Here is a 26,147-nt window from a genome sequence, read left to right as displayed (position 1 = left end):
CCCATCCCTGTCGTAGCTCATCAGATCAAAACATGTTGCACAGAGACTCTGAATCTGTCTGCTGTTGCCTGAGGCCTGCATTTAAAAACAACACCCCAGTGATCTATTCCATAACAAGACGAGCACTACCTCCAACGTACAGACACGTGCGCACACACAAACATACCTGACTTCCACCAGGTCATTGGGCTTGTAGCTGGGGTGCAGGAAGAACCAGACTTTCTTGACAAAGTGGTCGATGCTGGGCTCTCTTCTGGAGCCTCTGACGTACACCATCCACTTATGGGTGGACTGGTCATTCTCCTCCCGCTTATCAGGAGGGATATACCTGGGAGACAGGAGGGAGATAATACAGTTCAGTCTTTAGGTAGGTATCTCTTCTGGAGCCTCTGACGTACACCATCCACTTATGGGTGGACTGGTCATTCTCCTCCCGCTTATCAGGAGGGATATACCTGGGAGACAGGAGGGAGATAATACAGTTCAGTCTTTAGGTAGGTATCTCTTCTGGAGCCTCTGACGTACACCATCCACTTATGGGTGGACTGGTCATTCTCCTCTCGCTTATCAGGAGGGATATACCTGGGAGACAGGAGGGAGATAATACAGTTCAGTCTTTAGGTAGGTATCTCTTCTGGAGCCTCTGACGTACACCATCCACTTATGGGTGGACTGGTCATTCTCCTCCCGCTTATCAGGAGGGATATACCTGGGAGACAGGAGGGAGATAATACAGTTCAGTCTTTAGGTAGGTATCTCTTCTGGAGCCTCTGACGTACACCATCCACTTATGGGTGGACTGGTCATTCTCCTCCCGCTTATCAGGAGGGATATACCTGGGAGACAGGAGGGAGATAATACAGTTCAGTCTTTAGGTAGGTATCTCTTCTGGAGCCTCTGACGTACACCATCCACTTATGGGTGGACTGGTCATTCTCCTCCCGCTTATCAGGAGGGATATACCTGGGAGACAGGAGGGAGATAATACAGTTCAGTCTTTAGGTAGGTATCTCTTCTGGAGCCTCTGACGTACACCATCCACTTATGGGTGGACTGGTCATTCTCCTCCCGCTTATCAGGAGGGATATACCTGGGAGACAGGAGGGAGATAATACAGTTCAGTCTTTAGGTAGGTATCTCTTCTGGAGCCTCTGACGTACACCATCCACTTATGGGTGGACTGGTCATTCTCCTCCCGCTTATCAGGAGGGATATACCTGGGAGACAGGAGGGAGATAATACAGTTCAGTCTTTAGGTAGGTATCTCTTCTGGAGCCTCTGACGTACACCATCCACTTATGGGTGGACTGGTCATTCTCCTCCCGCTTATCAGGAGGGATATACCTGGGAGACAGGAGGAGATAATACAGTTCAGTCTTTAGGTAGGTATCTCTTCTGGAGCCTCTGACGTACACCATCCACTTATGGGTGGACTGGTCATTCTCCTCCCGCTTATCAGGAGGGATATACCTGGGAGACAGGAGGGAGATAATACAGTTCAGTCTTTAGGTAGGTATCTCTTCTGGAGCCTCTGACGTACACCATCCACTTATGGGTGGACTGGTCATTCTCCTCCCGCTTATCAGGAGGGATATACCTGGGAGACAGGAGGGAGATAATACAGTTCAGTCTTTAGGTAGGTATCTCTTCTGGAGCCTCTGACGTACACCATCCACTTATGGGTGGACTGGTCATTCTCCTCCCGCTTATCAGGAGGGATATACCTGGGAGACAGGAGGGAGATAATACAGTTCAGTCTTTAGGTAGGTATCTCTTCTGGAGCCTCTGACGTACACCATCCACTTATGGGTGGACTGGTCATTCTCCTCCCGCTTATCAGGAGGGATATACCTGGGAGACAGGAGGGAGATAATACAGTTCAGTCTTTAGGTAGGTATCTCTTCTGGAGCCTCTGACGTACACCATCCACTTATGGGTGGACTGGTCATTCTCCTCCCGCTTATCAGGAGGGATATACCTGGGAGACAGGAGGGAGATAATACAGTTCAGTCTTTAGGTAGGTATCTCTTCTGGAGCCTCTGACGTACACCATCCACTTATGGGTGGACTGGTCATTCTCCTCCCGCTTATCAGGAGGGATATACCTGGGAGACAGGAGGGAGATAATACAGTTCAGTCTTTAGGTAGGTATCTCTTCTGGAGCCTCTGACGTACACCATCCACTTATGGGTGGACTGGTCATTCTCCTCCCGCTTATCAGGAGGGATATACCTGGGAGACAGGAGGGAGATAATACAGTTCAGTCTTTAGGTAGGTATCTCTTCTGGAGCCTCTGACGTACACCATCCACTTATGGGTGGACTGGTCATTCTCCTCCCGCTTATCAGGAGGGATATACCTGGGAGACAGGAGGGAGATAATACAGTTCAGTCTTTAGGTAGGTATCTCTTCTGGAGCCTCTGACGTACACCATCCACTTATGGGTGGACTGGTCATTCTCCTCCCGCTTATCAGGAGGGATATACCTGGGAGACAGGGGGAGATAATACAGTTCAGTCTTTAGGTAGGTATCTCTTCTGGAGCCTCTGACGTACACCATCCACTTATGGGTGGACTGGTCATTCTCCTCCCGCTTATCAGGAGGGATATACCTGGGAGACAGGAGGGAGATAATACAGTTCAGTCTTTAGGTAGGTATCTCTTCTGGAGCCTCTGACGTACACCATCCACTTATGGGTGGACTGGTCATTCTCCTCCCGCTTATCAGGAGGGATATACCTGGGAGACAGGAGGGAGATAATACAGTTCAGTCTTTAGGTAGGTATCTCTTCTGGAGCCTCTGACGTACACCATCCACTTATGGGTGGACTGGTCATTCTCCTCCCGCTTATCAGGAGGGATATACCTGGGAGACAGGAGGGAGATAATACAGTTCAGTCTTTAGGTAGGTATCTCTTCTGGAGCCTCTGACGTACACCATCCACTTATGGGTGGACTGGTCATTCTCCTCCCGCTTATCAGGAGGGATATACCTGGGAGACAGGAGGGAGATAATACAGTTCAGTCTTTAGGTAGGTATCTCTTCTGGAGCCTCTGACGTACACCATCCACTTATGGGTGGACTGGTCATTCTCCTCCCGCTTATCAGGAGGGATATACCTGGGAGACAGGAGGGAGATAATACAGTTCAGTCTTTAGGTAGGTATCTCTTCTGGAGCCTCTGACGTACACCATCCACTTATGGGTGGACTGGTCATTCTCCTCCCGCTTATCAGGAGGGATATACCTGGGAGACAGGAGGGAGATAATACAGTTCAGTCTTTAGGTAGGTATCTCTTCTGGAGCCTCTGACGTACACCATCCACTTATGGGTGGACTGGTCATTCTCCTCCCGCTTATCAGGAGGGATATACCTGGGAGACAGGAGGGAGATAATACAGTTCAGTCTTTAGGTAGGTATCTCTTCTGGAGCCTCTGACGTACACCATCCACTTATGGGTGGACTGGTCATTCTCCTCCCGCTTATCAGGAGGGATATACCTGGGAGACAGGAGGGAGATAATACAGTTCAGTCTTTAGGTAGGTATCTCTTCTGGAGCCTCTGACGTACACCATCCACTTATGGGTGGACTGGTCATTCTCCTCCCGCTTATCAGGAGGGATATACCTGGGAGACAGGAGGGAGATAATACAGTTCAGTCTTTAGGTAGGTATCTCTTCTGGAGCCTCTGACGTACACCATCCACTTATGGGTGGACTGGTCATTCTCCTCCCGCTTATCAGGAGGGATATACCTGGGAGACAGGAGGGAGATAATACAGTTCAGTCTTTAGGTAGGTATCTCTTCTGGAGCCTCTGACGTACACCATCCACTTATGGGTGGACTGGTCATTCTCCTCCCGCTTATCAGGAGGGATATACCTGGGAGACAGGAGGGAGATAATACAGTTCAGTCTTTAGGTAGGTATCTCTTCTGGAGCCTCTGACGTACACCATCCACTTATGGGTGGACTGGTCATTCTCCTCCCGCTTATCAGGAGGGATATACCTGGGAGACAGGAGGGAGATAATACAGTTCAGTCTTTAGGTAGGTATCTCTTCTGGAGCCTCTGACGTACACCATCCACTTATGGGTGGACTGGTCATTCTCCTCCCGCTTATCAGGAGGGATATACCTGGGAGACAGGAGGGAGATAATACAGTTCAGTCTTTAGGTAGGTATCTCTTCTGGAGCCTCTGACGTACACCATCCACTTATGGGTGGACTGGTCATTCTCCTCCCGCTTATCAGGAGGGATATACCTGGGAGACAGGAGGGAGATAATACAGTTCAGTCTTTAGGTAGGTATCTCTTCTGGAGCCTCTGACGTACACCATCCACTTATGGGTGGACTGGTCATTCTCCTCCCGCTTATCAGGAGGGATATACCTGGGAGACAGGAGGGAGATAATACAGTTCAGTCTTTAGGTAGGTATCTCTTCTGGAGCCTCTGACGTACACCATCCACTTATGGGTGGACTGGTCATTCTCCTCCCGCTTATCAGGAGGGATATACCTGGGAGACAGGAGGGAGATAATACAGTTCAGTCTTTAGGTAGGTATCTCTTCTGGAGCCTCTGACGTACACCATCCACTTATGGGTGGACTGGTCATTCTCCTCCCGCTTATCAGGAGGGATATACCTGGGAGACAGGAGGGAGATAATACAGTTCAGTCTTTAGGTAGGTATCTCTTCTGGAGCCTCTGACGTACACCATCCACTTATGGGTGGACTGGTCATTCTCCTCCCGCTTATCAGGAGGGATATACCTGGGAGACAGGAGGGAGATAATACAGTTCAGTCTTTAGGTAGGTATCTCTTCTGGAGCCTCTGACGTACACCATCCACTTATGGGTGGACTGGTCATTCTCCTCCCGCTTATCAGGAGGGATATACCTGGGAGACAGGAGGGAGATAATACAGTTCAGTCTTTAGGTAGGTATCTCTTCTGGAGCCTCTGACGTACACCATCCACTTATGGGTGGACTGGTCATTCTCCTCCCGCTTATCAGGAGGGATATACCTGGGAGACAGGAGGGAGATAATACAGTTCAGTCTTTAGGTAGGTATCTCTTCTGGAGCCTCTGACGTACACCATCCACTTATGGGTGGACTGGTCATTCTCCTCCCGCTTATCAGGAGGGATATACCTGGGAGACAGGAGGGAGATAATACAGTTCAGTCTTTAGGTAGGTATCTCTTCTGGAGCCTCTGACGTACACCATCCACTTATGGGTGGACTGGTCATTCTCCTCCCGCTTATCAGGAGGGATATACCTGGGAGACAGGAGGGAGATAATACAGTTCAGTCTTTAGGTAGGTATCTCTTCTGGAGCCTCTGACGTACACCATCCACTTATGGGTGGACTGGTCATTCTCCTCCCGCTTATCAGGAGGGATATACCTGGGAGACAGGAGGGAGATAATACAGTTCAGTCTTTAGGTAGGTATCTCTTCTGGAGCCTCTGACGTACACCATCCACTTATGGGTGGACTGGTCATTCTCCTCCCGCTTATCAGGAGGGATATACCTGGGAGACAGGAGGGAGAGATAATACAGTTCAGTCTTTAGGTAGGTATCTCTTCTGGAGCCTCTGACGTACACCATCCACTTATGGGTGGACTGGTCATTCTCCTCCCGCTTATCAGGAGGGATATACCTGGGAGACAGGAGGGAGATAATACAGTTCAGTCTTTAGGTAGGTATCTCTTCTGGAGCCTCTGACGTACACCATCCACTTATGGGTGGACTGGTCATTCTCCTCCCGCTTATCAGGAGGGATATACCTGGGAGACAGGAGGGAGATAATACAGTTCAGTCTTTAGGTAGGTATCTCTTCTGGAGCCTCTGACGTACACCATCCACTTATGGGTGGACTGGTCATTCTCCTCCCGCTTATCAGGAGGGATATACCTGGGAGACAGGGGGAGATAATACAGTTCAGTCTTTAGGTAGGTATCTCTTCTGGAGCCTCTGACGTACACCATCCACTTATGGGTGGACTGGTCATTCTCCTCCCGCTTATCAGGAGGGATATACCTGGGAGACAGGAGGGAGATAATACAGTTCAGTCTTTAGGTAGGTATCTCTTCTGGAGCCTCTGACGTACACCATCCACTTATGGGTGGACTGGTCATTCTCCTCCCGCTTATCAGGAGGGATATACCTGGGAGACAGGAGGGAGATAATACAGTTCAGTCTTTAGGTAGGTATCTCTTCTGGAGCCTCTGACGTACACCATCCACTTATGGGTGGACTGGTCATTCTCCTCCCGCTTATCAGGAGGGATATACCTGGGAGACAGGAGGGAGATAATACAGTTCAGTCTTTAGGTAGGTATCTCTTCTGGAGCCTCTGACGTACACCATCCACTTATGGGTGGACTGGTCATTCTCCTCCCGCTTATCAGGAGGGATATACCTGGGAGACAGGAGGGAGATAATACAGTTCAGTCTTTAGGTAGGTATCTCTTCTGGAGCCTCTGACGTACACCATCCACTTATGGGTGGACTGGTCATTCTCCTCCCGCTTATCAGGAGGGATATACCTGGGAGACAGGAGGGAGATAATACAGTTCAGTCTTTAGGTAGGTATCTCTTCTGGAGCCTCTGACGTACACCATCCACTTATGGGTGGACTGGTCATTCTCCTCCCGCTTATCAGGAGGGATATACCTGGGAGACAGGAGGGAGATAATACAGTTCAGTCTTTAGGTAGGTATCTCTTCTGGAGCCTCTGACGTACACCATCCACTTATGGGTGGACTGGTCATTCTCCTCCCGCTTATCAGGAGGGATATACCTGGGAGACAGGAGGGAGATAATACAGTTCAGTCTTTAGGTAGGTATCTCTTCTGGAGCCTCTGACGTACACCATCCACTTATGGGTGGACTGGTCATTCTCCTCCCGCTTATCAGGAGGGATATACCTGGGAGACAGGAGGGAGATAATACAGTTCAGTCTTTAGGTAGGTATCTCTTCTGGAGCCTCTGACGTACACCATCCACTTATGGGTGGACTGGTCATTCTCCTCCCGCTTATCAGGAGGGATATACCTGGGAGACAGGAGGGAGATAATACAGTTCAGTCTTTAGGTAGGTATCTCTTCTGGAGCCTCTGACGTACACCATCCACTTATGGGTGGACTGGTCATTCTCCTCCCGCTTATCAGGAGGGATATACCTGGGAGACAGGAGGGAGATAATACAGTTCAGTCTTTAGGTAGGTATCTCTTCTGGAGCCTCTGACGTACACCATCCACTTATGGGTGGACTGGTCATTCTCCTCCCGCTTATCAGGAGGGATATACCTGGGAGACAGGAGGGAGATAATACAGTTCAGTCTTTAGGTAGGTATCTCTTCTGGAGCCTCTGACGTACACCATCCACTTATGGGTGGACTGGTCATTCTCCTCCCGCTTATCAGGAGGGATATACCTGGGAGACAGGAGGGAGATAATACAGTTCAGTCTTTAGGTAGGTATCTCTTCTGGAGCCTCTGACGTACACCATCCACTTATGGGTGGACTGGTCATTCTCCTCCCGCTTATCAGGAGGGATATACCTGGGAGACAGGAGGGAGATAATACAGTTCAGTCTTTAGGTAGGTATCTCTTCTGGAGCCTCTGACGTACACCATCCACTTATGGGTGGACTGGTCATTCTCCTCCCGCTTATCAGGAGGGATATACCTGGGAGACAGGAGGGAGATAATACAGTTCAGTCTTTAGGTAGGTATCTCTTCTGGAGCCTCTGACGTACACCATCCACTTATGGGTGGACTGGTCATTCTCCTCCCGCTTATCAGGAGGGATATACCTGGGAGACAGGAGGGAGATAATACAGTTCAGTCTTTAGGTAGGTATCTCTTCTGGAGCCTCTGACGTACACCATCCACTTATGGGTGGACTGGTCATTCTCCTCCCGCTTATCAGGAGGGATATACCTGGGAGACAGGAGGGAGATAATACAGTTCAGTCTTTAGGTAGGTATCTCTTCTGGAGCCTCTGACGTACACCATCCACTTATGGGTGGACTGGTCATTCTCCTCCCGCTTATCAGGAGGGATATACCTGGGAGACAGGAGGGAGATAATACAGTTCAGTCTTTAGGTAGGTGGCCCCAGGACCCTGGCATTACTAGTGCCACACTCTTACCAACAGAGCCACATACTGTAGGACCGCCAAAGACATCGAGAGAAAGCAAGGAAGGTAGGGAGAAGGGGAAGGAAAGATAAGGTGGGGGATGGGGAGACAGAGCGAGAGAAAGAGAGAAAAGTAGAGAATAAAAAACAATGAGAAAACAAAGAGAGCAAGAAAGAATCAGAGAGAGACAGGTATACGAGAAAGGCTGTCGAGCAGAGCTGTCGGTCCCTGTGCACGAGTGCTCCGGTTCTGCTTGGATTGACAGATGGAGGAGAGGGTGACAAAGAGAGGGAGCTGCCTCGTGGGGGGACAGGAGGAGATACAAAGACAAGCTGGAGCTCAGACAGAGTTCTCTCTACTCCCTGGCCGGCATGTAGCCTTGCGGTTAGAGCGTTGGGCCAGTAATGGAAAGTCAATGGTTCGATTGCCCGAGACGGCAAGGTGAAAAATCAATCGATGTGCCCTTGAGCAAGGCATTAACCCACATTTTCTCCAGTGGCGCCTTACTACTGTGGCTGACCCTGTAAAACAACACATTTCACTGAACCTATCCAGTCAGGGCTCTACAGTGCAACGATTTTACTCGCAAATACGTCTAAATACTATGAAGTGCAACCAGGAACCCTGCCGGCATATGTGAAAATAAAACAGCTTTTATTAAAACAACAGTGCACTTAAACCTTTAAAGACTTAATTAGAACTTATATATACATATATACACTACCGTGTAAAAATGATCAACGTGCCATTGGAACACAGGAGTGATGGTTGCTGATAATGGGCCTCTGTACACCTATATAGATATTCCATTAAAAATCTTCCGTTTCCAGCTACAGTAGTCACTTATAACAATATCTACAATGTATTTCTGATCAATTTGATGTTATTTTAATTGACAAAAAATGCTCTTTTCTTTCAAAAACAAGGACATTTCTAAGTGACCCCAAACTTTAAAACAGTAGTGTATATAGCTAACATTTGAAATACATTTCATAGAGTAAAGCAAGGTGCGAGAACATGATGAAGTGTTTACAGATAGGGAGCCTAGCTACTTTGTTAAGTCAAGAGACATAAGTAATAACTACTGTTTCATGTCACCGTTATGACACACGCCTACTTGTTGTGTTCTAGTCGAGTGTCTCCCTGTAACCCCTAAACACAGGCTTGTGATCCAGGGAGAAAACATGTCAGGGATCAGGAGTTCTGTATCAAGTCTGGGCTTGCATGGCAGGCACCCAGTTACCCAACTGCTCACTGTGATGGGAGGGAACAAAAACAAGGTGCGCTGACTGCCGACTGAGAAACTCAACTGCAGGGATGCAAACGGGTGAGGGCCCAAAAAGGTGACACTATTTTACTGCATGGACACACACAAAAAAATATGTAAACTGCAAACTGAAAATGTGCCTATTTTCAGAGTCGGGTGGTGACAATACCAACATTTTACAAACAATGTGATACCAGGCCAAACGAGTAGTATCGTGATACCAGGCCAAGCGAGTAGTATCGTGATACCAGGCCAAGCGAGTAGTATCGTGATACCAGGCCAAGCGAGTAGTATCGTGATACCAGGCCAAGCGAGTAGTATCGTGATACCAGGCCAAGCGAGTAGTATCGTGATACCAGGCCAAGCGAGTAGTATCGTGATACCACAGGGTTTGCCGCTGCCCCTCACTTCTTTTTTACTGCATTTTACTGTATAAAATGCTTTCATCCAAAGGCCTACCTGTGATTGGGCAGGAGGAATATAAACGCATAATGATCTGCATTTTACTGTATAAAATGCTTTCATCCAAAGGCCTACCTGTGATTGGGCAGGAGGAATATAAACGCATAATGATCTGCATTTTACTGTATAAAATGCTTTCATCCAAAGGCCTACCTGTGATTGGGCAGGAGGAATATAAACGCATAATGATCTGCATTTTCATTGTGGCAGTAAGGAAAAAACACACTGGGCCTATATGAAACCATCGTTAGCCTACTCTTCAGACAACTCACACACATAGCCACACACTCACTCCCTCACTCCCTCACTCCCTCACTCACTCACTCACTCACTCACTCACTCACTCACTCACTCACTCACTCACACACATCCTCTTCCTCTCTCACACACACACCACTCTCTCATTCCCTCTCACACACACACACACACACACAATGCTCCCAAACGTTAAGCACCAAACAGAATTTAAGGAACCGAAAAATATTTTTTAAATGTAGCTTATAATGACATTGACACGGCATATATATGCATCCTACCTTTGAAGCATCTCCTTGAGGTAACATGACTAAACACGGTTGCTTGCTATCAAACCAAAAACGTGCGACCCGCAAGTAGTTTAAAACGGCCAGCGACAGGGTTTATAAAATGGTTTAAAATGTGTGCCAATATGCGGTAGAAAGAGGAGAAGGTAGCTCCGCTGGTTTGGGTTAGAAACGTGTGGTTTTCAGTGATGTAAAGGTGCAATCATGGCTGTCACCGTTTCTCCTCTATGGCAGTGGCCTTCTGCCCAGTCCGACCGGCCTGCTTGTTCCTACAGGATACCGTAGAAGGAACCACCTCCCTCGTGCTGCGAGCCGCTCCAATAACGAAACAAATGGAACAACAGAAAACGCTGTCTGTACACCACAGTGTGCAAACACAGCTAAATAACATTAAAACTGATGGAGATGTGCAGAAAGAGCGGACCGAGAGAAGCAGCTGAGTAGACTAAGGGCTGGTTAGGGGCTGTGGATGGCTGCTCACAGCTAAATAACATTAAAACTGATGGAGATGTGCAGAAAGAGCAGACTGAGAGAAGCAGCTGAGTAGACTAAGGGCTGGTTAGGGGCTGTGGATGGCTGCTCACAGCTAAATAACATTAAAACTGATGGAGATGTGCAGAAAGAGCGGACCGAGAGAAGCAGCTGAGTAGACTAAGGGCTGGTTAGGGGCTGTGGATGGCTGCTCACAGCTAAATAACATTAAAACTGATGGAGATGTGCAGAAAGAGCGGACTGAGAGAAGCAGCTGAGTAGACTAAGGGCTGGTTAGGGTCTGTGGATGGCTGCTCACAGCTAAATAACATTAAAACTGATGGAGATGTGCAGAAAGAGCGGACTGAGAGAAGCAGCTGAGTAGACTAATGGCTGGTTAGGGGCTGTGGATGGCTGCTCACAGCTAAATAACATTAAAACTGATGGAGATGTGCAGAAAGAGCGGACCGAGAGAAGCAGCTGAGTAGACTAAGGGCTGGTTAGGTGCTGTGGATGGCTGCTCACAGCTAAATAACATTAAAACTGATGGAGATGTGCAGAAAGAGAGGACTGAGAGAAGCAGCTGAGTAGACTAAGGGCTGGTTAGGGGCTGTGGATGGCTGCTCACAGCTAAATAACATTAAAACTGATGGAGATGTGCAGAAAGAGCAGACTGAGAGAAGCAGCTGAGTAGACTAAGGGCTGGTTAGGGGCTGTGGATGGCTGCTCACAGCTAAATAACATTAAAACTGATGGAGATGTGCAGAAAGAGAGGACTGAGAGAAGCAGCTGAGTAGACTAAGGGCTGGTTAGGGGCTGTGGATGGCTGCTCACAGCTAAATAACATTAAAACTGATGGAGATGTGCAGAAAGAGAGGACTGAGAGAAGCAGCTGAGTAGACTAAGGGCTGGTTAGGGGCTGTGGATGGCTGCTCACAGCTAAATAACATTAAAACTGATGGAGATGTGCAGAAAGAGCAGACCGAGAGAAGCAGCTGAGTAGACTAAGGGCTGGTTAGGGGCTGTGGATGGCTGCTCACAGCTAAATAACATTAAAACTGATGGAGATGTGCAGAAAGAGCAGACTGAGGGAAGCAGCTGAGTAGACTAAGGGCTGGTTAGGGGCTGTGGATGGCTGCTCACAGCTAAATAACATTAAAACTGATGGAGATGTGCAGAAAGAGCAGACTGAGAGAAGCAGCTGAGTAGACTAAGGGCTGGTTAGGGGCTGTGGATGGCTGCTCACAGCTAAATAACATTAAAACTGATGGAGATGTGCAGAAAGAGCAGACTGAGAGAAGCAGCTGAGTAGACTAAGGGCTGGTTAGGGGCTGTGGATGGCTGCTCACAGCTAAATAACATTAAAACTGATGGAGATGTGCAGAAAGAGAGGACTGAGAGAAGCAGCTGAGTAGACTAAGGGCTGGTTAGGGGCTGTGGATGGCTGCTCACAGCTAAATAACATTAAAACTGATGGAGATGTGCAGAAAGAGCAGACCGAGAGAAGCAGCTGAGTAGACTAAGGGCTAGTTAGGGGCTGCGGATGGCTGCTCACAGCTAAATAACATTAAAACTGATGGAGATGTGCAGAAAGAGCGGACTGAGAGAAGCAGCTGAGTAGACTAAGGGCTGGTTAGGGGCTGTGGATGGCTGCTCACAGCTAAATAACATTAAAACTGATGGAGATGTGCAGAAAGAGCGGACCGAGAGAAGCAGCTGAGTAGACTAAGGGCTGGTTAGGGGCTGTGGATGGCTGCTCACAGCTAAATAACATTAAAACTGATGGAGATGTGCAGAAAGAGCGGACTGAGAGAAGCAGCTGAGTAGACTAAGGGCTGGTTAGGGGCTGTGGATGGCTGCTCACAGCTAAATAACATTAAAACTGATGGAGATGTGCAGAAAGAGCGGACTGAGAGAAGCAGCTGAGTAGACTAAGGGCTGGTTAGGGGCTGTGGATGGCTGCTCACAGCTAAATAACATTAAAACTGATGGAGATGTGCAGAAAGAGCAGACTGAGAGAAGCAGCTGAGTAGACTAAGGGTTGGTTAGGGGCTGTGGATGGCTGCTCACAGCTAAATAACATTAAAACTGATGGAGATGTGCAGAAAGAGAGGACTGAGAGAAGCAGCTGAGTAGACTAAGGGCTGGTTAGGGGCTGTGGATGGCTGCTCACAGCTAAATAACATTAAAACTGATGGAGATGTGCAGAAAGAGCAGACTGAGAGAAGCAGCTGAGTAGACTAAGGGTTGGTTAGGGGCTGTGGATGGCTGCTCACAGCTAAATAACATTAAAACTGATGGAGATGTGCAGAAAGAGAGGACTGAGAGAAGCAGCTGAGTAGACTAAGGGTTGGTTAGGGGCTGTGGATGGCTGCTCACAGCTAAATAACATTAAAACTGATGGAGATGTGCAGAAAGAGAGGACTGAGAGAAGCAGCTGAGTAGACTAAGGGTTGGTTAGGGGCTGTGGATGGCTGCTCACAGCTAAATAACATTAAAACTGATGGAGATGTGCAGAAAGAGAGGACTGAGAGAAGCAGCTGAGTAGACTAATGGCTGGTTAGGGGCTGCGGATGGCTGCTCACAGCTAAATAACATTAAAACTGATGGAGATGTGCAGAAAGAGAGGACTGAGAGAAGCAGCTGAGTAGACTAAGGGCTGGTTAGGGGCTGTGGATGGCTGCTCACAGCTAAATAACATTAAAACTGATGGAGATGTGCAGAAAGAGCAGACTGAGAGAAGCAGCTGAGTAGACTAAGGGCTGGTTAGGGGCTGTGGATGGCTGCTCACAGCTAAATAACATTAAAACTGATGGAGATGTGCAGAAAGAGCAGACCGAGAGAAGCAGCTGAGTAGACTAAGGGCTGGTTAGGGGCTGTGGATGGCTGCTCACAGCTAAATAACATTAAAACTGATGGAGATGTGCAGAAAGAGAGGACTGAGAGAAGCAGCTGAGTAGACTAAGGGCTGGTTAGGGGCTGTGGATGGCTGCTCACAGCTAAATAACATTAAAACTGATGGAGATGTGCAGAAAGAGCAGACTGAGAGAAGCAGCTGAGTAGACTAAGGGCTGGTTAGGGGCTGTGGATGGCTGCTCACAGCTAAATAACATTAAAACTGATGGAGATGTGCAGAAAGAGCAGACTGAGAGAAGCAGCTGAGTAGACTAAGGGCTGGTTAGGGGCTGTGGATGGCTGCTCACAGCTAAATAACATTAAAACTGATGGAGATGTGCAGAAAGAGCAGACCGAGAGAAGCAGCTGAGTAGACTAAGGGCTGGTTAGGGGCTGTGGATGGCTGCTCACAGCTAAATAACATTAAAACTGATGGAGATGTGCAGAAAGAGAGGACTGAGAGAAGCAGCTGAGTAGACTAAGGGCTGGTTAGGGGCTGTGGATGGCTGCTCACAGCTAAATAACATTAAAACTGATGGAGATGTGCAGAAAGAGAGGACTGAGAGAAGCAGCTGAGTAGACTAAGGGCTGGTTAGGGGCTGTGGATGGCTGCTCACAGCTAAATAACATTAAAACTGATGGAGATGTGCAGAAAGAGAGGACTGAGAGAAGCAGCTGAGTAGACTAAGGGCTGGTTAGGGGCTGTGGATGGCTGCTCACAGCTAAATAACATTAAAACTGATGGAGATGTGCAGAAAGAGAGGACTGAGAGAAGCAGCTGAGTAGACTAAGGGCTGGTTAGGGGCTGTGGATGGCTGCTCACAGCTAAATAACATTAAAACTGATGGAGATGTGCAGAAAGAGCGGACCGAGAGAAGCAGCTGAGTAGACTAAGGGCTGGTTAGGGGCTGTGGATGGCTGCTCACAGCTAAATAACATTAAAACTGATGGAGATGTGCAGAAAGAGCGGACTGAGAGAAGCAGCTGAGTAGACTAAGGGCTGGTTAGGGGCTGTGGATGGCTGCTCACAGCTAAATAACATTAAAACTGATGGAGATGTGCAGAAAGAGCGGACCGAGAGAAGCAGCTGAGTAGACTAAGGGCTGGTTAGGGGCTGTGGATGGCTGCTCACAGCTAAATAACATTAAAACTGATGGAGATGTGCAGAAAGAGCAGACTGAGAGAAGCAGCTGAGTAGACTAAGGGCTGGTTAGGGGCTGTGGATGGCTGCTCACAGCTAAATAACATTAAAACTGATGGAGATGTGCAGAAAGAGCAGACTGAGAGAAGCAGCTGAGTAGACTAATGGCTGGTTAGGGGCTGTGGATGGCTGCTCACAGCTAAATAACATTAAAACTGATGGAGATGTGCAGAAAGAGCGGACTGAGAGAAGCAGCTGAGTAGACTAAGGGCTGGTTAGGGGCTGCGGATGGCTGCTCACAGCTAAATAACATTAAAACTGATGGAGATGTGCAGAAAGAGCAGACTGAGAGAAGCAGCTGAGTAGACTAAGGGCTGGTTCGGGGCTGTGGATGGCTGCTCACAGCTAAATAACATTAAAACTGATGGAGATGTGCAGAAAGGGCGGACTGAGAGAAGCAGCTGAGTAGACTAATGGCTGGTTAGGGTCTGTGGATGGCTGCTCACAGCTAAATAACATTAAAACTGATGGAGATGTGCAGAAAGAGCAGACTGAGAGAAGCAGCTGAGTAGACTAAGGGCTGGTTCGGGGCTGTGGATGGCTGCTCACAGCTAAATAACATTAAAACTGATGGAGATGTGCAGAAAGGGCGGACTGAGAGAAGCAGCTGAGTAGACTAATGGCTGGTTAGGGGCTGTGGATGGCTGCTCACAGCTAAATAACATTAAAACTGATGGAGATGTGCAGAAAGAGCGGACTGAGAGAAGCAGCTGAGTAGACTAAGGGCTGGTTAGGGTCTGTGGATGGCTGCTCACAGCTAAATAACATTACAACTGATGGAGATGTGCAGAAAGAGCGGACTGAGAGAAGCAGCTGAGTAGACTAAGGGCTGGTTAGGGGCTGTGGATGGCTGCTCACAGCTAAATAACATTAAAACTGATGGAGATGTGCAGAAAGAGCGGACTGAGAGAAGCAGCTGAGTAGACTAAGGGCTGTGGATGGCTGCTCACAGCTAAATAACATTAAAACTGATGGAGATGTGCAGAAAGAGCGGACTGAGAGAAGCAGCTGAGTAGACTAAGGGCTGGTTAGGGGCTGTGGATGGCTGCTCACAGCTAAATAACATTAAAACTGATGGAGATGTGCAGAAAGAGCGGACTGAGAGAAGCAGCTGAGTAGACTAAGGGCTGGTTAGGGGCTGTGGATGGCTGCTCACAGCTAAATAACATTAAAACTGATGGAGATGTGCAGAAAGAGCGGACTGAGAGAAGCAGCTGAGTAGACTAAGGGCTGGTTAGGGGCTGCGGATGGCTGCTCACAGCTAAATAACATTAAAACTGATGGAGATGTGCAGAAAGAGCGGACTGAGAGAAGCAGCTGAGTAGACTAAGGGCTGGTTAGGGGCTGTGGATGGCTGCTCACAGCTAAATAACATTAAAACTGATGGAGATGTGCAGAAAGAGCAGACTGAGAGAAGCAGCTGAGTAGACTAAGGGCTGTGGATGGCTGCTCACAGCTAAATAACATTAAAACTGATGGAGATGTGCAGAAAGAGCGGACTGAGAGAAGCAGCTGAGTAGACTAAGGGCTGGTTAGGGGCTGTGGATGGCTGCTCACAGCTAAATAACATTAAAACTGATGGAGATGTGCAGAAAGAGCAGACTGAGAGAAGCAGCTGAGTAGACTAAGGGCTGGTTAGGGGCTGTGGATGGCTGCTCACAGCTAAATAACATTAAAACTGATGGAGATGTGCAGAAAGAGCGGACCGAGAGAAGCAGCTGAGTAGACTAAGGGCTGGTTCGGGGCTGTGGATGGCTGCTCACAGCTAAATAACATTAAAACTGATGGAGATGTGCAGAAAGAGCGGACTGAGAGAAGCAGCTGAGTAGACTAAGGGCTGGTTAGGGGCTGTGGATGGCTGCTCACAGCTAAATAACATTAAAACTGATGGAGATGTGCAGAAAGAGCGGACTGAGAGAAGCAGCTGAGTAGACTAAGGGCTGGTTAGGGTCTGCGGATGGCTGCTCACAGCTAAATAACATTAAAACTGATGGAGATGTGCAGAAAGAGCAGACTGAGAGAAGCAGCTGAGTAGACTAAGGGCTGGTTAGGGGCTGTGGATGGCTGCTCACAGCTAAATAACATTAAAACTGATGGAGATGTGCAGAAAGAGCGGACTGAGAGAAGCAGCTGAGTAGACTAAGGGCTGGTTAGGGGCTGTGGATGGCTGCTCACAGCTGTCACACCCGATATTGGATGAAGCACTCATTCTGATATGAAATATCTGACATCACGCTCTACACTGGTATTTGTAGACCGCGTGGGGATGCCTTCTGTGCTCAGTCATGAATGTGGATATCAGAAAGATACACCATTATATTCAGTGATGACACGGGAGAAAATCTGTTCACGTGTCTTTCTGATTGGTCAATGGGCGATACAGTCTTGGGTCTGCGCCCTTTTTTACGGATCTACACGATTCATGTGGATGACCTATTTAGACATCCACACGGAAAATGTTGCCTAAAAGTGATGAGTTTGCAACCCTGCAACTGTATAACAAGGGATTGCAACACACGGCTGTTGTTCATGTCTTCCTGTATCTGTCACAAAGGACTAGAAACATTGTGAAATTATTTAGAAGGTTCACTGTGTCAAAAAAAAGAATGGAACCACTGCCTTGAAAAGCTCTCAGATTCTCAGTGAAACACTCATTGATAATGTCATTCACGTACTTGGAGACATTTCCCACCACGATGGTCTTCTTTATGTAGAGTCTGGAAGCCTCATCTCCTGTCGTGTGGTAGGTCACCCTCTGCTCCCCCCCGTCTGACGACGGGATGCCAAACGTGTCCTACAACAAAGGACACAGTCATAGTATTAATGTTAGATGGTGTATCTGAAGCCTCTGCAGTAATAATCATGAGGGTCATCATATGACTGCCTTCCTAAGGGTGCGTCTCAATAATCTACAGTGCTCCCTCTCTTCAGCTCCTTTGCCTCACCTGCATAGGTCTGAAGACAAGACAGGATGGGTGAAAGCAATTAGGTTTATCAGATCAGTACAGATGAAGGAAAGGAGACGGGGAGAGGAAGCCACTTCAGACTCCAGAGTCCACTCACCTTCCCTGTGTTGCGGCCCGGCCTGCGCTCCTGCCTGCCCCCGTCCTCTCTCCAGGCCCCCTCCCCGTCCCTCTCCGGCCCCTCACCCTGTTGGGACAGGGACTCAGACTCTGAGGGCCCCAGGGAGTGGGCGTCCGAGCCCTGGTTGAGAGGGGAGGAGGACTCCAGGAAACGCTTGATGGCCGGGTGGTTCAGCACCGCCGGGTCGCTCTTGGAGGCCTGCTGGTAAACATAGGAAAGGAGAGGAAGTTGTAGGATTTATCGTTGTTGAATACAAAGTGGGTACAAATAAGAAATTAGACTTAAAACAACCTTACCTCTTGGAGCTTGGGCACCCCAGCGTTGGCATAGTAATTGGCCACGATACAGGCTCTGAGCTTGTCCATCATTCGCCTGGCCTCATTCAGACGCTGTAACAGACAAATGAACAGCAACACTGAAACGTTCTCCTGCAGTATAAACGTGTAATTAACCTTGCTCCTATAGTTTAAGCATGTAAGTAACCAAGCGGCTAAGGAGTTGGACCTGTAGCCGAAAGGTGACCGGTTTGATTCCTAGGCCGGGCCTTGGAAAAAGGGTGGAATTGATCTGGCAAATGGATGGCTGCTGCGTTGTGCCCTTGAGCAAGGCCCTTAACCGCACAACCTGCTCTCCATCCAGGGGCACTGCACTGCAGCTTAACCATGCGCTCGTCTCAACTGTATGTGTGCTGTGTGCTGTGTGCTGTGTGCTGTGTGATGTGTGCTGTGTGCTGTCTGAGGGTGTTAAGAACGGAGAAGACACATTTCCATTGTTCTCTGTAACATATGGACAATAAAGTAGTATTGTATTAGAGCTGGGAGATATGAACAATAAAGTAGTATTGTATGAGAGCTGGGAGATATGGACAATAAAGTAGTATTGTATTAGAGCTGGGAGTTATGGTCACTAAAGTAGTATTGTATTAGAGCTGGGAGATATGGACAATAAAGTAGTATTGTATTAGAGCTGGGAGATATGGACAATAAAGTAGTATTGTATTAGAGCTGGGAGATATGGACAATAAAGTAGTATTGTATTAGAGCTGGGAGATATGGACAATAAAGTAGTATTGTATTAGAGCTGGGAGATATGGACAATAAAGTAGTATTGTATTAGAGCTGGGAGATATGGACAATAAAGTAGTATTTGTATTAGAGCTGGGAGATATGGACAATAAAGTAGTATTGTATTAGAGCTGGGAGATATGAACAATAAAGTAGTATTGTATTAGAGCTGGGAGATATGGACAATAAAGTAGTATTGTATTAGAGCTGGGAGATATGGACAATAAAGTAGTATTGTATTAGAGCTGGGAGATATGGACAATAAAGTAGTATTGTATTAGAGCTGGGAGATATGGACAATAAAGTAGTATTGTATTAGAGCTGGGAGATATGGACAATAAAGTAGTATTGTATTAGAGCTGGGAGATATGGACAATAAAGTAGTATTGTATTAGAGCTGGGAGATATGGACAAAAATTCATATCGCAATAAATGGAACTAATTTGCTCGATACCAACAAATACAACACACTATTTTTTATGGACAGTTACTACTTTGCATTAGCGGCAGGGGTCTAGACTATTTTTTTCCAGTGCCAAGTAAGACAACTGAGATGGTAAATGACCCAAAAGGTAAGCTATTGCATCGAACATATCCAGGAAAAACATGATTGATATTTGGATGTGCAACCTGTCTAAACAGGATCCAAAATGATCCAACTTATTTCTGGCTCTGCGGAGATGAATTGTCCGACATCTTTGTGCATATTGACCTCGGCTCCACCTATTATTCACCACCTGAGGAAGTGGGAACTCTTTAGATGGGTTGATTACTCGAAATATGATCTTGTTGCTAGATAGCCATGTAAGCTAATTGATTCATCTATCAATAAATACAATGTCTGACAAAAACTTTCAAGCACTGGGCTGAGGCTAACTGATGTAGGCCTATTACCGACAAATGGCATGCTCTGCTCCGCTCCGCGGGCGTATCAACACCATGCTACATAGCCTACTCAGGTAGTAAAGTGGTACCATGTAGGGTTGGCCGATATTACAATAACATTGTCTATCGACAATGATTGACAGCCATCGTCGATGGTGACGACACTGTGACGTGATCGTTACTCATTGTGTATTATTTTATATATTTTTCTCTCTGCATTGTTGAGAATGGCCTGTGAGTGAGCATTTCACTGTTAGGCTACATGTTGTTTACAAAGAAAATGTGGATTTGAACGTGACTGAGTCTCGCAAATGGATGGCTGCTGCGTTGGGCCCTTGAGCAAGGCCCTTAACCGCACAACCTGCTCTCCATCCAGGGGCACTGCACTGCAGCTTAACCATGCAGCTTAACCATTGTGAGTAATTTGCCTAATCCTATTTGCTGTAGCCTATTTCAATAAATGTGCTATAGAGATTTGCAAAAAATTAATTAAAAAACTGTTTTTTCATGTCATTATGGGGTATTGTGTGTAGACTGATAAGGAAAATGTTTGATTTAATCCATTTTAGAATGAGGCTGTAAGGTAACAAAATGTGGAAAAAGTCAAGGGGTCTGAATAATTTTCAAGTGCACCGTATACCCTTAACCTCCCCCCAAAAAAATACACTCCTCTCTTCACCATACTGAGCAGCACCCTAACCAAACCATTACCCTACATCTTACCCTAAACCGGGATGGTATCCTAACCCCATACCGGGTTCATATCCAAATCCCAACCCCCCCCATACACTAACACAACACACTCTTTCCCCTCTTTGAGCCCACCCCTCTCAATATTCATGTATTGTTTAGTCATGTTTAGTTTTGACTCCTATTTTGTTTTTTCTTTCTCATTTCTAAAATTGTAAAGTGACTTTGGGTCCTTGAAAAGTACTATATAAGTCCAATGTATTATTATTACCATAATTATTATTATATATCACTATGTTTTAAGGGTACATAATCACGACAAAGGTTGACATCGCCCAACCCTAGTACCATGAACTCAATATTAACAGGTGAGAAATACAGTTGAAGTCAGAAGTTTACATACACTTAGGTTGGAGTCATTAAAAATAGTTTTTCAACCACTCCTCACTAATGTTTTGTTAACTATAGTTTTGGCAAGTCGGTTAGGACATCTACTTTGTGCAAGACACAAGTCATTTTTCCAACAATTGTTTACAGACATATTGTTTCATTTATAACTCACTGTATCACAATACCAGTGGGTCAGAAGTTTACATACACTAAGTTGACTGTGCCTTTAAACAGCTTGGAAAATTCCAGAAAATGATGTCATGGCTTTAGAAGCTTCTGATAGGCTAATTGACATCATTTGAGTCAATTGGAGGTGTACCTGTGGATGTATTTCAAGGCCTACCTTCAACCTCAGTGCCTCTTTGCTTGACATCATGGGAAAATCAAAAGAAATCAGCCAAGACCTCAGAAAACAAATGGTAGACCTCCACAAGTCTGGTTCATCCTTGGGAGCAATTTCCAAACGCCTGAAGGTACCACATTCATTTGTACAAACAATAGTACACAAGTATAAACACCATGGGACCACACAGCCGTCATCCCGCTCAGGAAGGAGACATGTTTTGTCTCCTAGAGATGAACGTACTTTGGTGCGAAACGTGCAAATCAATCCCAAAACAACAACAAAGGACCTTGTGAAGATGCTGTAGGAAACAGGTACAAAAGTATCTATATCCACAGTAAAATTATTCCTATATCGACATAACTTGAAAGGCCGCTCAGCAAGGAAGAAGCCACTGCTCCAAAACCGCCATAAAAAAGCCAGACTACAGTTTGCAACTGCACATGGGGACAAAGATAGTACTTTTTGGAGAAATGTCCTCTGGTCTGATGAAACAAAAATAGAACTGTTTGGCCATAATGACCATCGTTATGTTTGGAGGAAAAAGGGAGGCTTGCAAATCGAAGAACACCATCCCAACCGTGAAGCACGGGGGTGGCAGCATCATGTTGTGGGGGTGCTTTGCTGCAGGAGGGACTGGTGCACTTCACAAAATCCAAATGGACAATGACCCAAAGCATACTTCCAAAATTGCTTAAGGACAACAAAGTCAAGGCATTGGAGTGGCCATCACAAAGCCCTGACCTCAATCCTATAGAAAATTTGTGGGCAGAACTGAAAGAGCGTGTGCGAGCAAGGAGGCCTACAAACCTGACTCAGTTACACCAGCTCTGTCAGGAGGAATGTGCCAAAATTCACCCAACTTATTGTGGGACGCTTGTGGAAGGCTACCCGAAACATTTGACCCAAGTTAAACCATTTAAAGGAAATGCTACCAAATACTAATTGAGTGTATGTAAACTTCTGACCCACTGGAAATGTGATTAAATAAATAAAAGCTGAAATAAATCATTATCTCTCCTATTATTCTGACATTTCACATTCTTAAAATAAAGTGGGGATCCTAAATGACCTAAGATAGGGAACTTTTACTAGGATTAAATGTCCGGAATTGTGAAAAACTGAGTTTAAATGTATTTGGCTAAGGTGTATGTAAACTTCCAACTTCAACTGTACATGATATACTCACAGAAAGCTGTGCCTCTACTCTCTCTAACTAGAACAGTAGTTGCCTTGAAAAATGTATTTTTCCCAATGCATCTCTCCCTCCTCCTCTGTGCGCACAGTGGGGAGAGGAAGTGAGAGTGGCTTGCTCACACAGCAGCCAAAACAGGGACAGGCAGATAATTTCATAGCAGGAATCAACATAATGCATAGGCTATTAATGTTGACCAAATTATGGTTGTGGAACAATCTACAGGAACGTTGGACAGCAAAATCACCGTAAATTACTGAGCAAAATGCTTTGGTAAGTGAAGGTGATTTCGGTGTCCGTCATTTTTGGTTTATCATCCCAGCTCTATATTGTACATTGTAATTACACACAATTAAAGGTAATAAACATGAAAACAGAGTGTTTGTCTTTGCATGCATTTAAGGTGTTCATACTTTTGTACCCTCATGGTTCTGATATGATTCACGTATGGTGACATGATACTCATTCAGTAGATGAGGTTAACAGTTACCTGTCCGATCACTTCGATCTCATGTTCTTTGTTCTTCATCTCCAAAGAGAACTGGTCTTTGATAATGGCCTCAATCTTCTGCACCGTAGCTTCCCTCGCTGGCAAGTTTCAAAAAAGTATGAAAACGCAGACAGAGTGAGCTAGGTCACATGTTAGCATCATCCTAAAGATACTGTGAACCAGCAATTGTCCATACAGCCTAATAAGTTCACAAGTACAGGAAGGCTTTAATAGTACAATAGCATGTGTTGTAGAACTTCCAGTCTTACCATTTTGTTCCACTACTTTGTGTCGCTTGTTCTCCTGAACTTGTGAGATGTCTTCATAGTCTGGGTCCTTGTCTTCAATCTTCCTCTTGATGCCTGACATGATTGACTGAGAGATAGAGATAGACAACGGCAATGTGTAAATTCAACCGCTGTGCTCTGGTAACCATGTCCCTGTTGCTTGCTCTATGATATATGCTAGATATATTTATCACTAACTAAAATGGAGATGTTGGCAGTAAGCTTTTTTATCTTGTAGCAGCAACAATTGCTGAGTTCTCAATATTATTCCAGGTAATCAAATAACAACATAGCTTGTGTATTACATTTCCCTACATGGTATTTGTGTAGTTTACAAACAATAATGTATGAAATCACTGCACCTGCTAGCCTAGCTTGTTAGCTAGCATAATATGTCAAAAGGGGAATAAGTGCTAACAGAAAATCAAAAACATTGCCCGTTTCCAACAACAAACCCCACAAAACATGGCATTCTATTGAATGGTTATAGATTTTTACCTTTGCTAAATTATATGTACAGTGGCTAGCTAGATGTTCTAATTTAGCATATATCTAGCTAGTTAGCTAGCTAACTAGCTAGACAGCCATCTAACTGGAGATCATTGCAAAAATGTAGCATTAAGCATAGCTATGTAGGTGCTAAATGCTAGCTAGCATAACAAGGAGCAAGTCGGATCACTCTGCTACTCGACCCTGATGTCTAGAAAGGCCTTTCAACTACAATAACGACGTTATTAGCGAGCAGCTAGCTAGCATTGTTTCGTGGTGCACCAGTGGTTTGTGAAAACACTTTGCTACCAAACTTGACAATGCAGTCATCTATGGTACATTTACCCATTACGATAACATTATATTGGAATAGTTTACCCACTCTCACAACATACCCCAATGTTCGACAGTTTACCCTACCTCACGCTCGTGGTGCAGGAACTGGGAGGCGTGCTGGAGAAAGTTGCTAGCAGGCTAACTAGCTAGCTGAACGTGTGTTGTGATTCTGTTTGCAAGCAAGCCGATACGCCCGCTTCTGTAGTTTAATAATTACTTTTCTGCGGACGTTGCTATATAAAGTGAGTTTTCATTCAAAGCTAGCTATCTATGTTTGTTAATGTTTTGCTTGGTTTGTAGAGTCTCGAGCTAGCCCCATGGCATTCGCCTGCAAACAGATGGGCCTTGCGATTCCTGCGATGAACCAGAGAGGGGCACTAGAAAACAGAATCATAATCCAGACAGCACTGAATACAGTGACCTGCTTTACACTGTACAGTATCCTTATAATAATTTAACTTCAAACTGAAGAAATAGGGAAATAATGTCACTAATGTCATAAAACACATCACACACAATCAAGAAGTTATTGAAAAATCTTTACTTTTCTTGTTGGCCCTTTGCTTTCCCTCAAAAGACGCAGTCAGCTTTACCCACTTCAAATAGTTTGTAAACACACTGTACAGTGGCCAAGGGTTTCTAATGTCAAGACCATATCCTACTTGATTTATTTGTTTATCAAATAGAAAACAATCTGGCTTGTTCCACATCTGTTTGGTACAGTAACCCTACCAATATTGTAAAAATATGCCCTGAAACATCGCAGACTGAATTTATTAGATCACACAGTCAGGTTAATTGTAAAGATGTCATAGATACAAATTGATCTTCATAAACCTTTGAGACACTGTTTTTAAAAATGTCTGAGGTTTTGATGTAATGCCTCAACATTAGAATAAAAATAAACGGAATTGAATCCTGGGCAATAGTGGTTTATCTTAAATAATAATAATCTGTAATCCCAACATGTTTCAAACTGCCACTATGGTCCTTGTTCCCAATAACTCCAAGGTAACCTGCCTAAATGACTATCTGTGATCTGTAATTATGAAAGGCTCGTCATGACACACATCAACACCATCATCTTAGACACCCTGGACCCTCTCCAATTCACACACTGTCCTCAACAGATCCACAGCCAACCTCCAGACTGCCCCAACAGATCCACATATTACACAATCTCTATTGCACTCCACACTGTCCTAACAAATCCACAGCCAACCTCCACACTGCCCCAACAGATCCACAGCCAACCTCCAGACTGCCAGGACAACAGATGGTTCCCCATGAGAGTAAACATCCGTTAAGTGAAACATCATCTTGGTTTAGCAACATATGCATTCACATGTGTAGCCTATGTGAAATTGCCAAGAACAAACCAGAAACCCATGAATAAAGTATGAAGCCACAATAAACATTTTCCAAAGTAGTGGAATTATTCTGTATTTAGCATCCTTGCTGTTGTTTAGTTGTTTTCAGATGTACAGTGCATCTGGAAAGTATTCAGACCCCTTCGGCTTTTCCACATTTTGTTACGTTACAACCTTATTCTAAAATGGATTAAATAGTTTGTTTTTTTCTCTCATCAATCTACAAGCAATGCCCCATAAAGAAAAAGAAAAAACAGTTGTTGTTTTTTTATTATAAAAAATCAAACACTGAAATATCACATTTACATAAATATTCAGACCCTTTACTCAGTACTTTGTTGAAGCACCTTTGTCAGTGATTACAGCCATGAGTCTTCTTGGTTATGACGCTTCAAGCTTGGCACACCTGTATTTGGGGAGTTTCTCCATTCTTCTCTTCAGACCCTCTCAAGCTCTGTCATGTTGGATGGGGAGCTTTGCTGCATAGCTATTTTCAGGTCTCCAGAGATGTTCAATCAGGTTCAAGTACGGGCTCTGGCT

At 45.8% G+C, this 26,147-nt stretch overlaps 1 protein-coding gene across 1 annotated transcript in view; it reads right to left on the bottom strand.

Moving 5' to 3' along the window:
- Positions 1-24,584, bottom strand: part of LOC135559050 (YEATS domain-containing protein 2-like) — a 109,377-nt gene extending 84,793 nt beyond the window's left edge. The window contains exons 1-7 of the mRNA XM_064993386.1: positions 24,322-24,584; positions 23,395-23,500; positions 23,126-23,223; positions 18,365-18,457; positions 18,048-18,269; positions 17,660-17,778; positions 167-328 (exon numbers count right to left, since the gene is read on the bottom strand). Of these exons, the coding sequence (XP_064849458.1) occupies positions 167-328; positions 17,660-17,778; positions 18,048-18,269; positions 18,365-18,457; positions 23,126-23,223; positions 23,395-23,494 (794 nt within the window). The 5' untranslated portion in view covers positions 23,495-23,500; positions 24,322-24,584. The remainder of the gene's footprint in view (positions 1-166; positions 329-17,659; positions 17,779-18,047; positions 18,270-18,364; positions 18,458-23,125; positions 23,224-23,394; positions 23,501-24,321) is intronic.
- Between the last annotated feature and the right edge of the window lie 1,563 nt (positions 24,585-26,147).

The sequence above is a fragment of the Oncorhynchus masou genome, chromosome 17, assembly GCF_036934945.1.
Source record: "Oncorhynchus masou masou isolate Uvic2021 chromosome 17, UVic_Omas_1.1, whole genome shotgun sequence".
Classification (NCBI taxonomy): domain Eukaryota; kingdom Metazoa; phylum Chordata; class Actinopteri; order Salmoniformes; family Salmonidae; genus Oncorhynchus; species Oncorhynchus masou.
The sequence above is the reverse complement of the archived record's forward strand: the minus strand, read 5'-3'. Positions and strand labels throughout refer to the sequence as shown.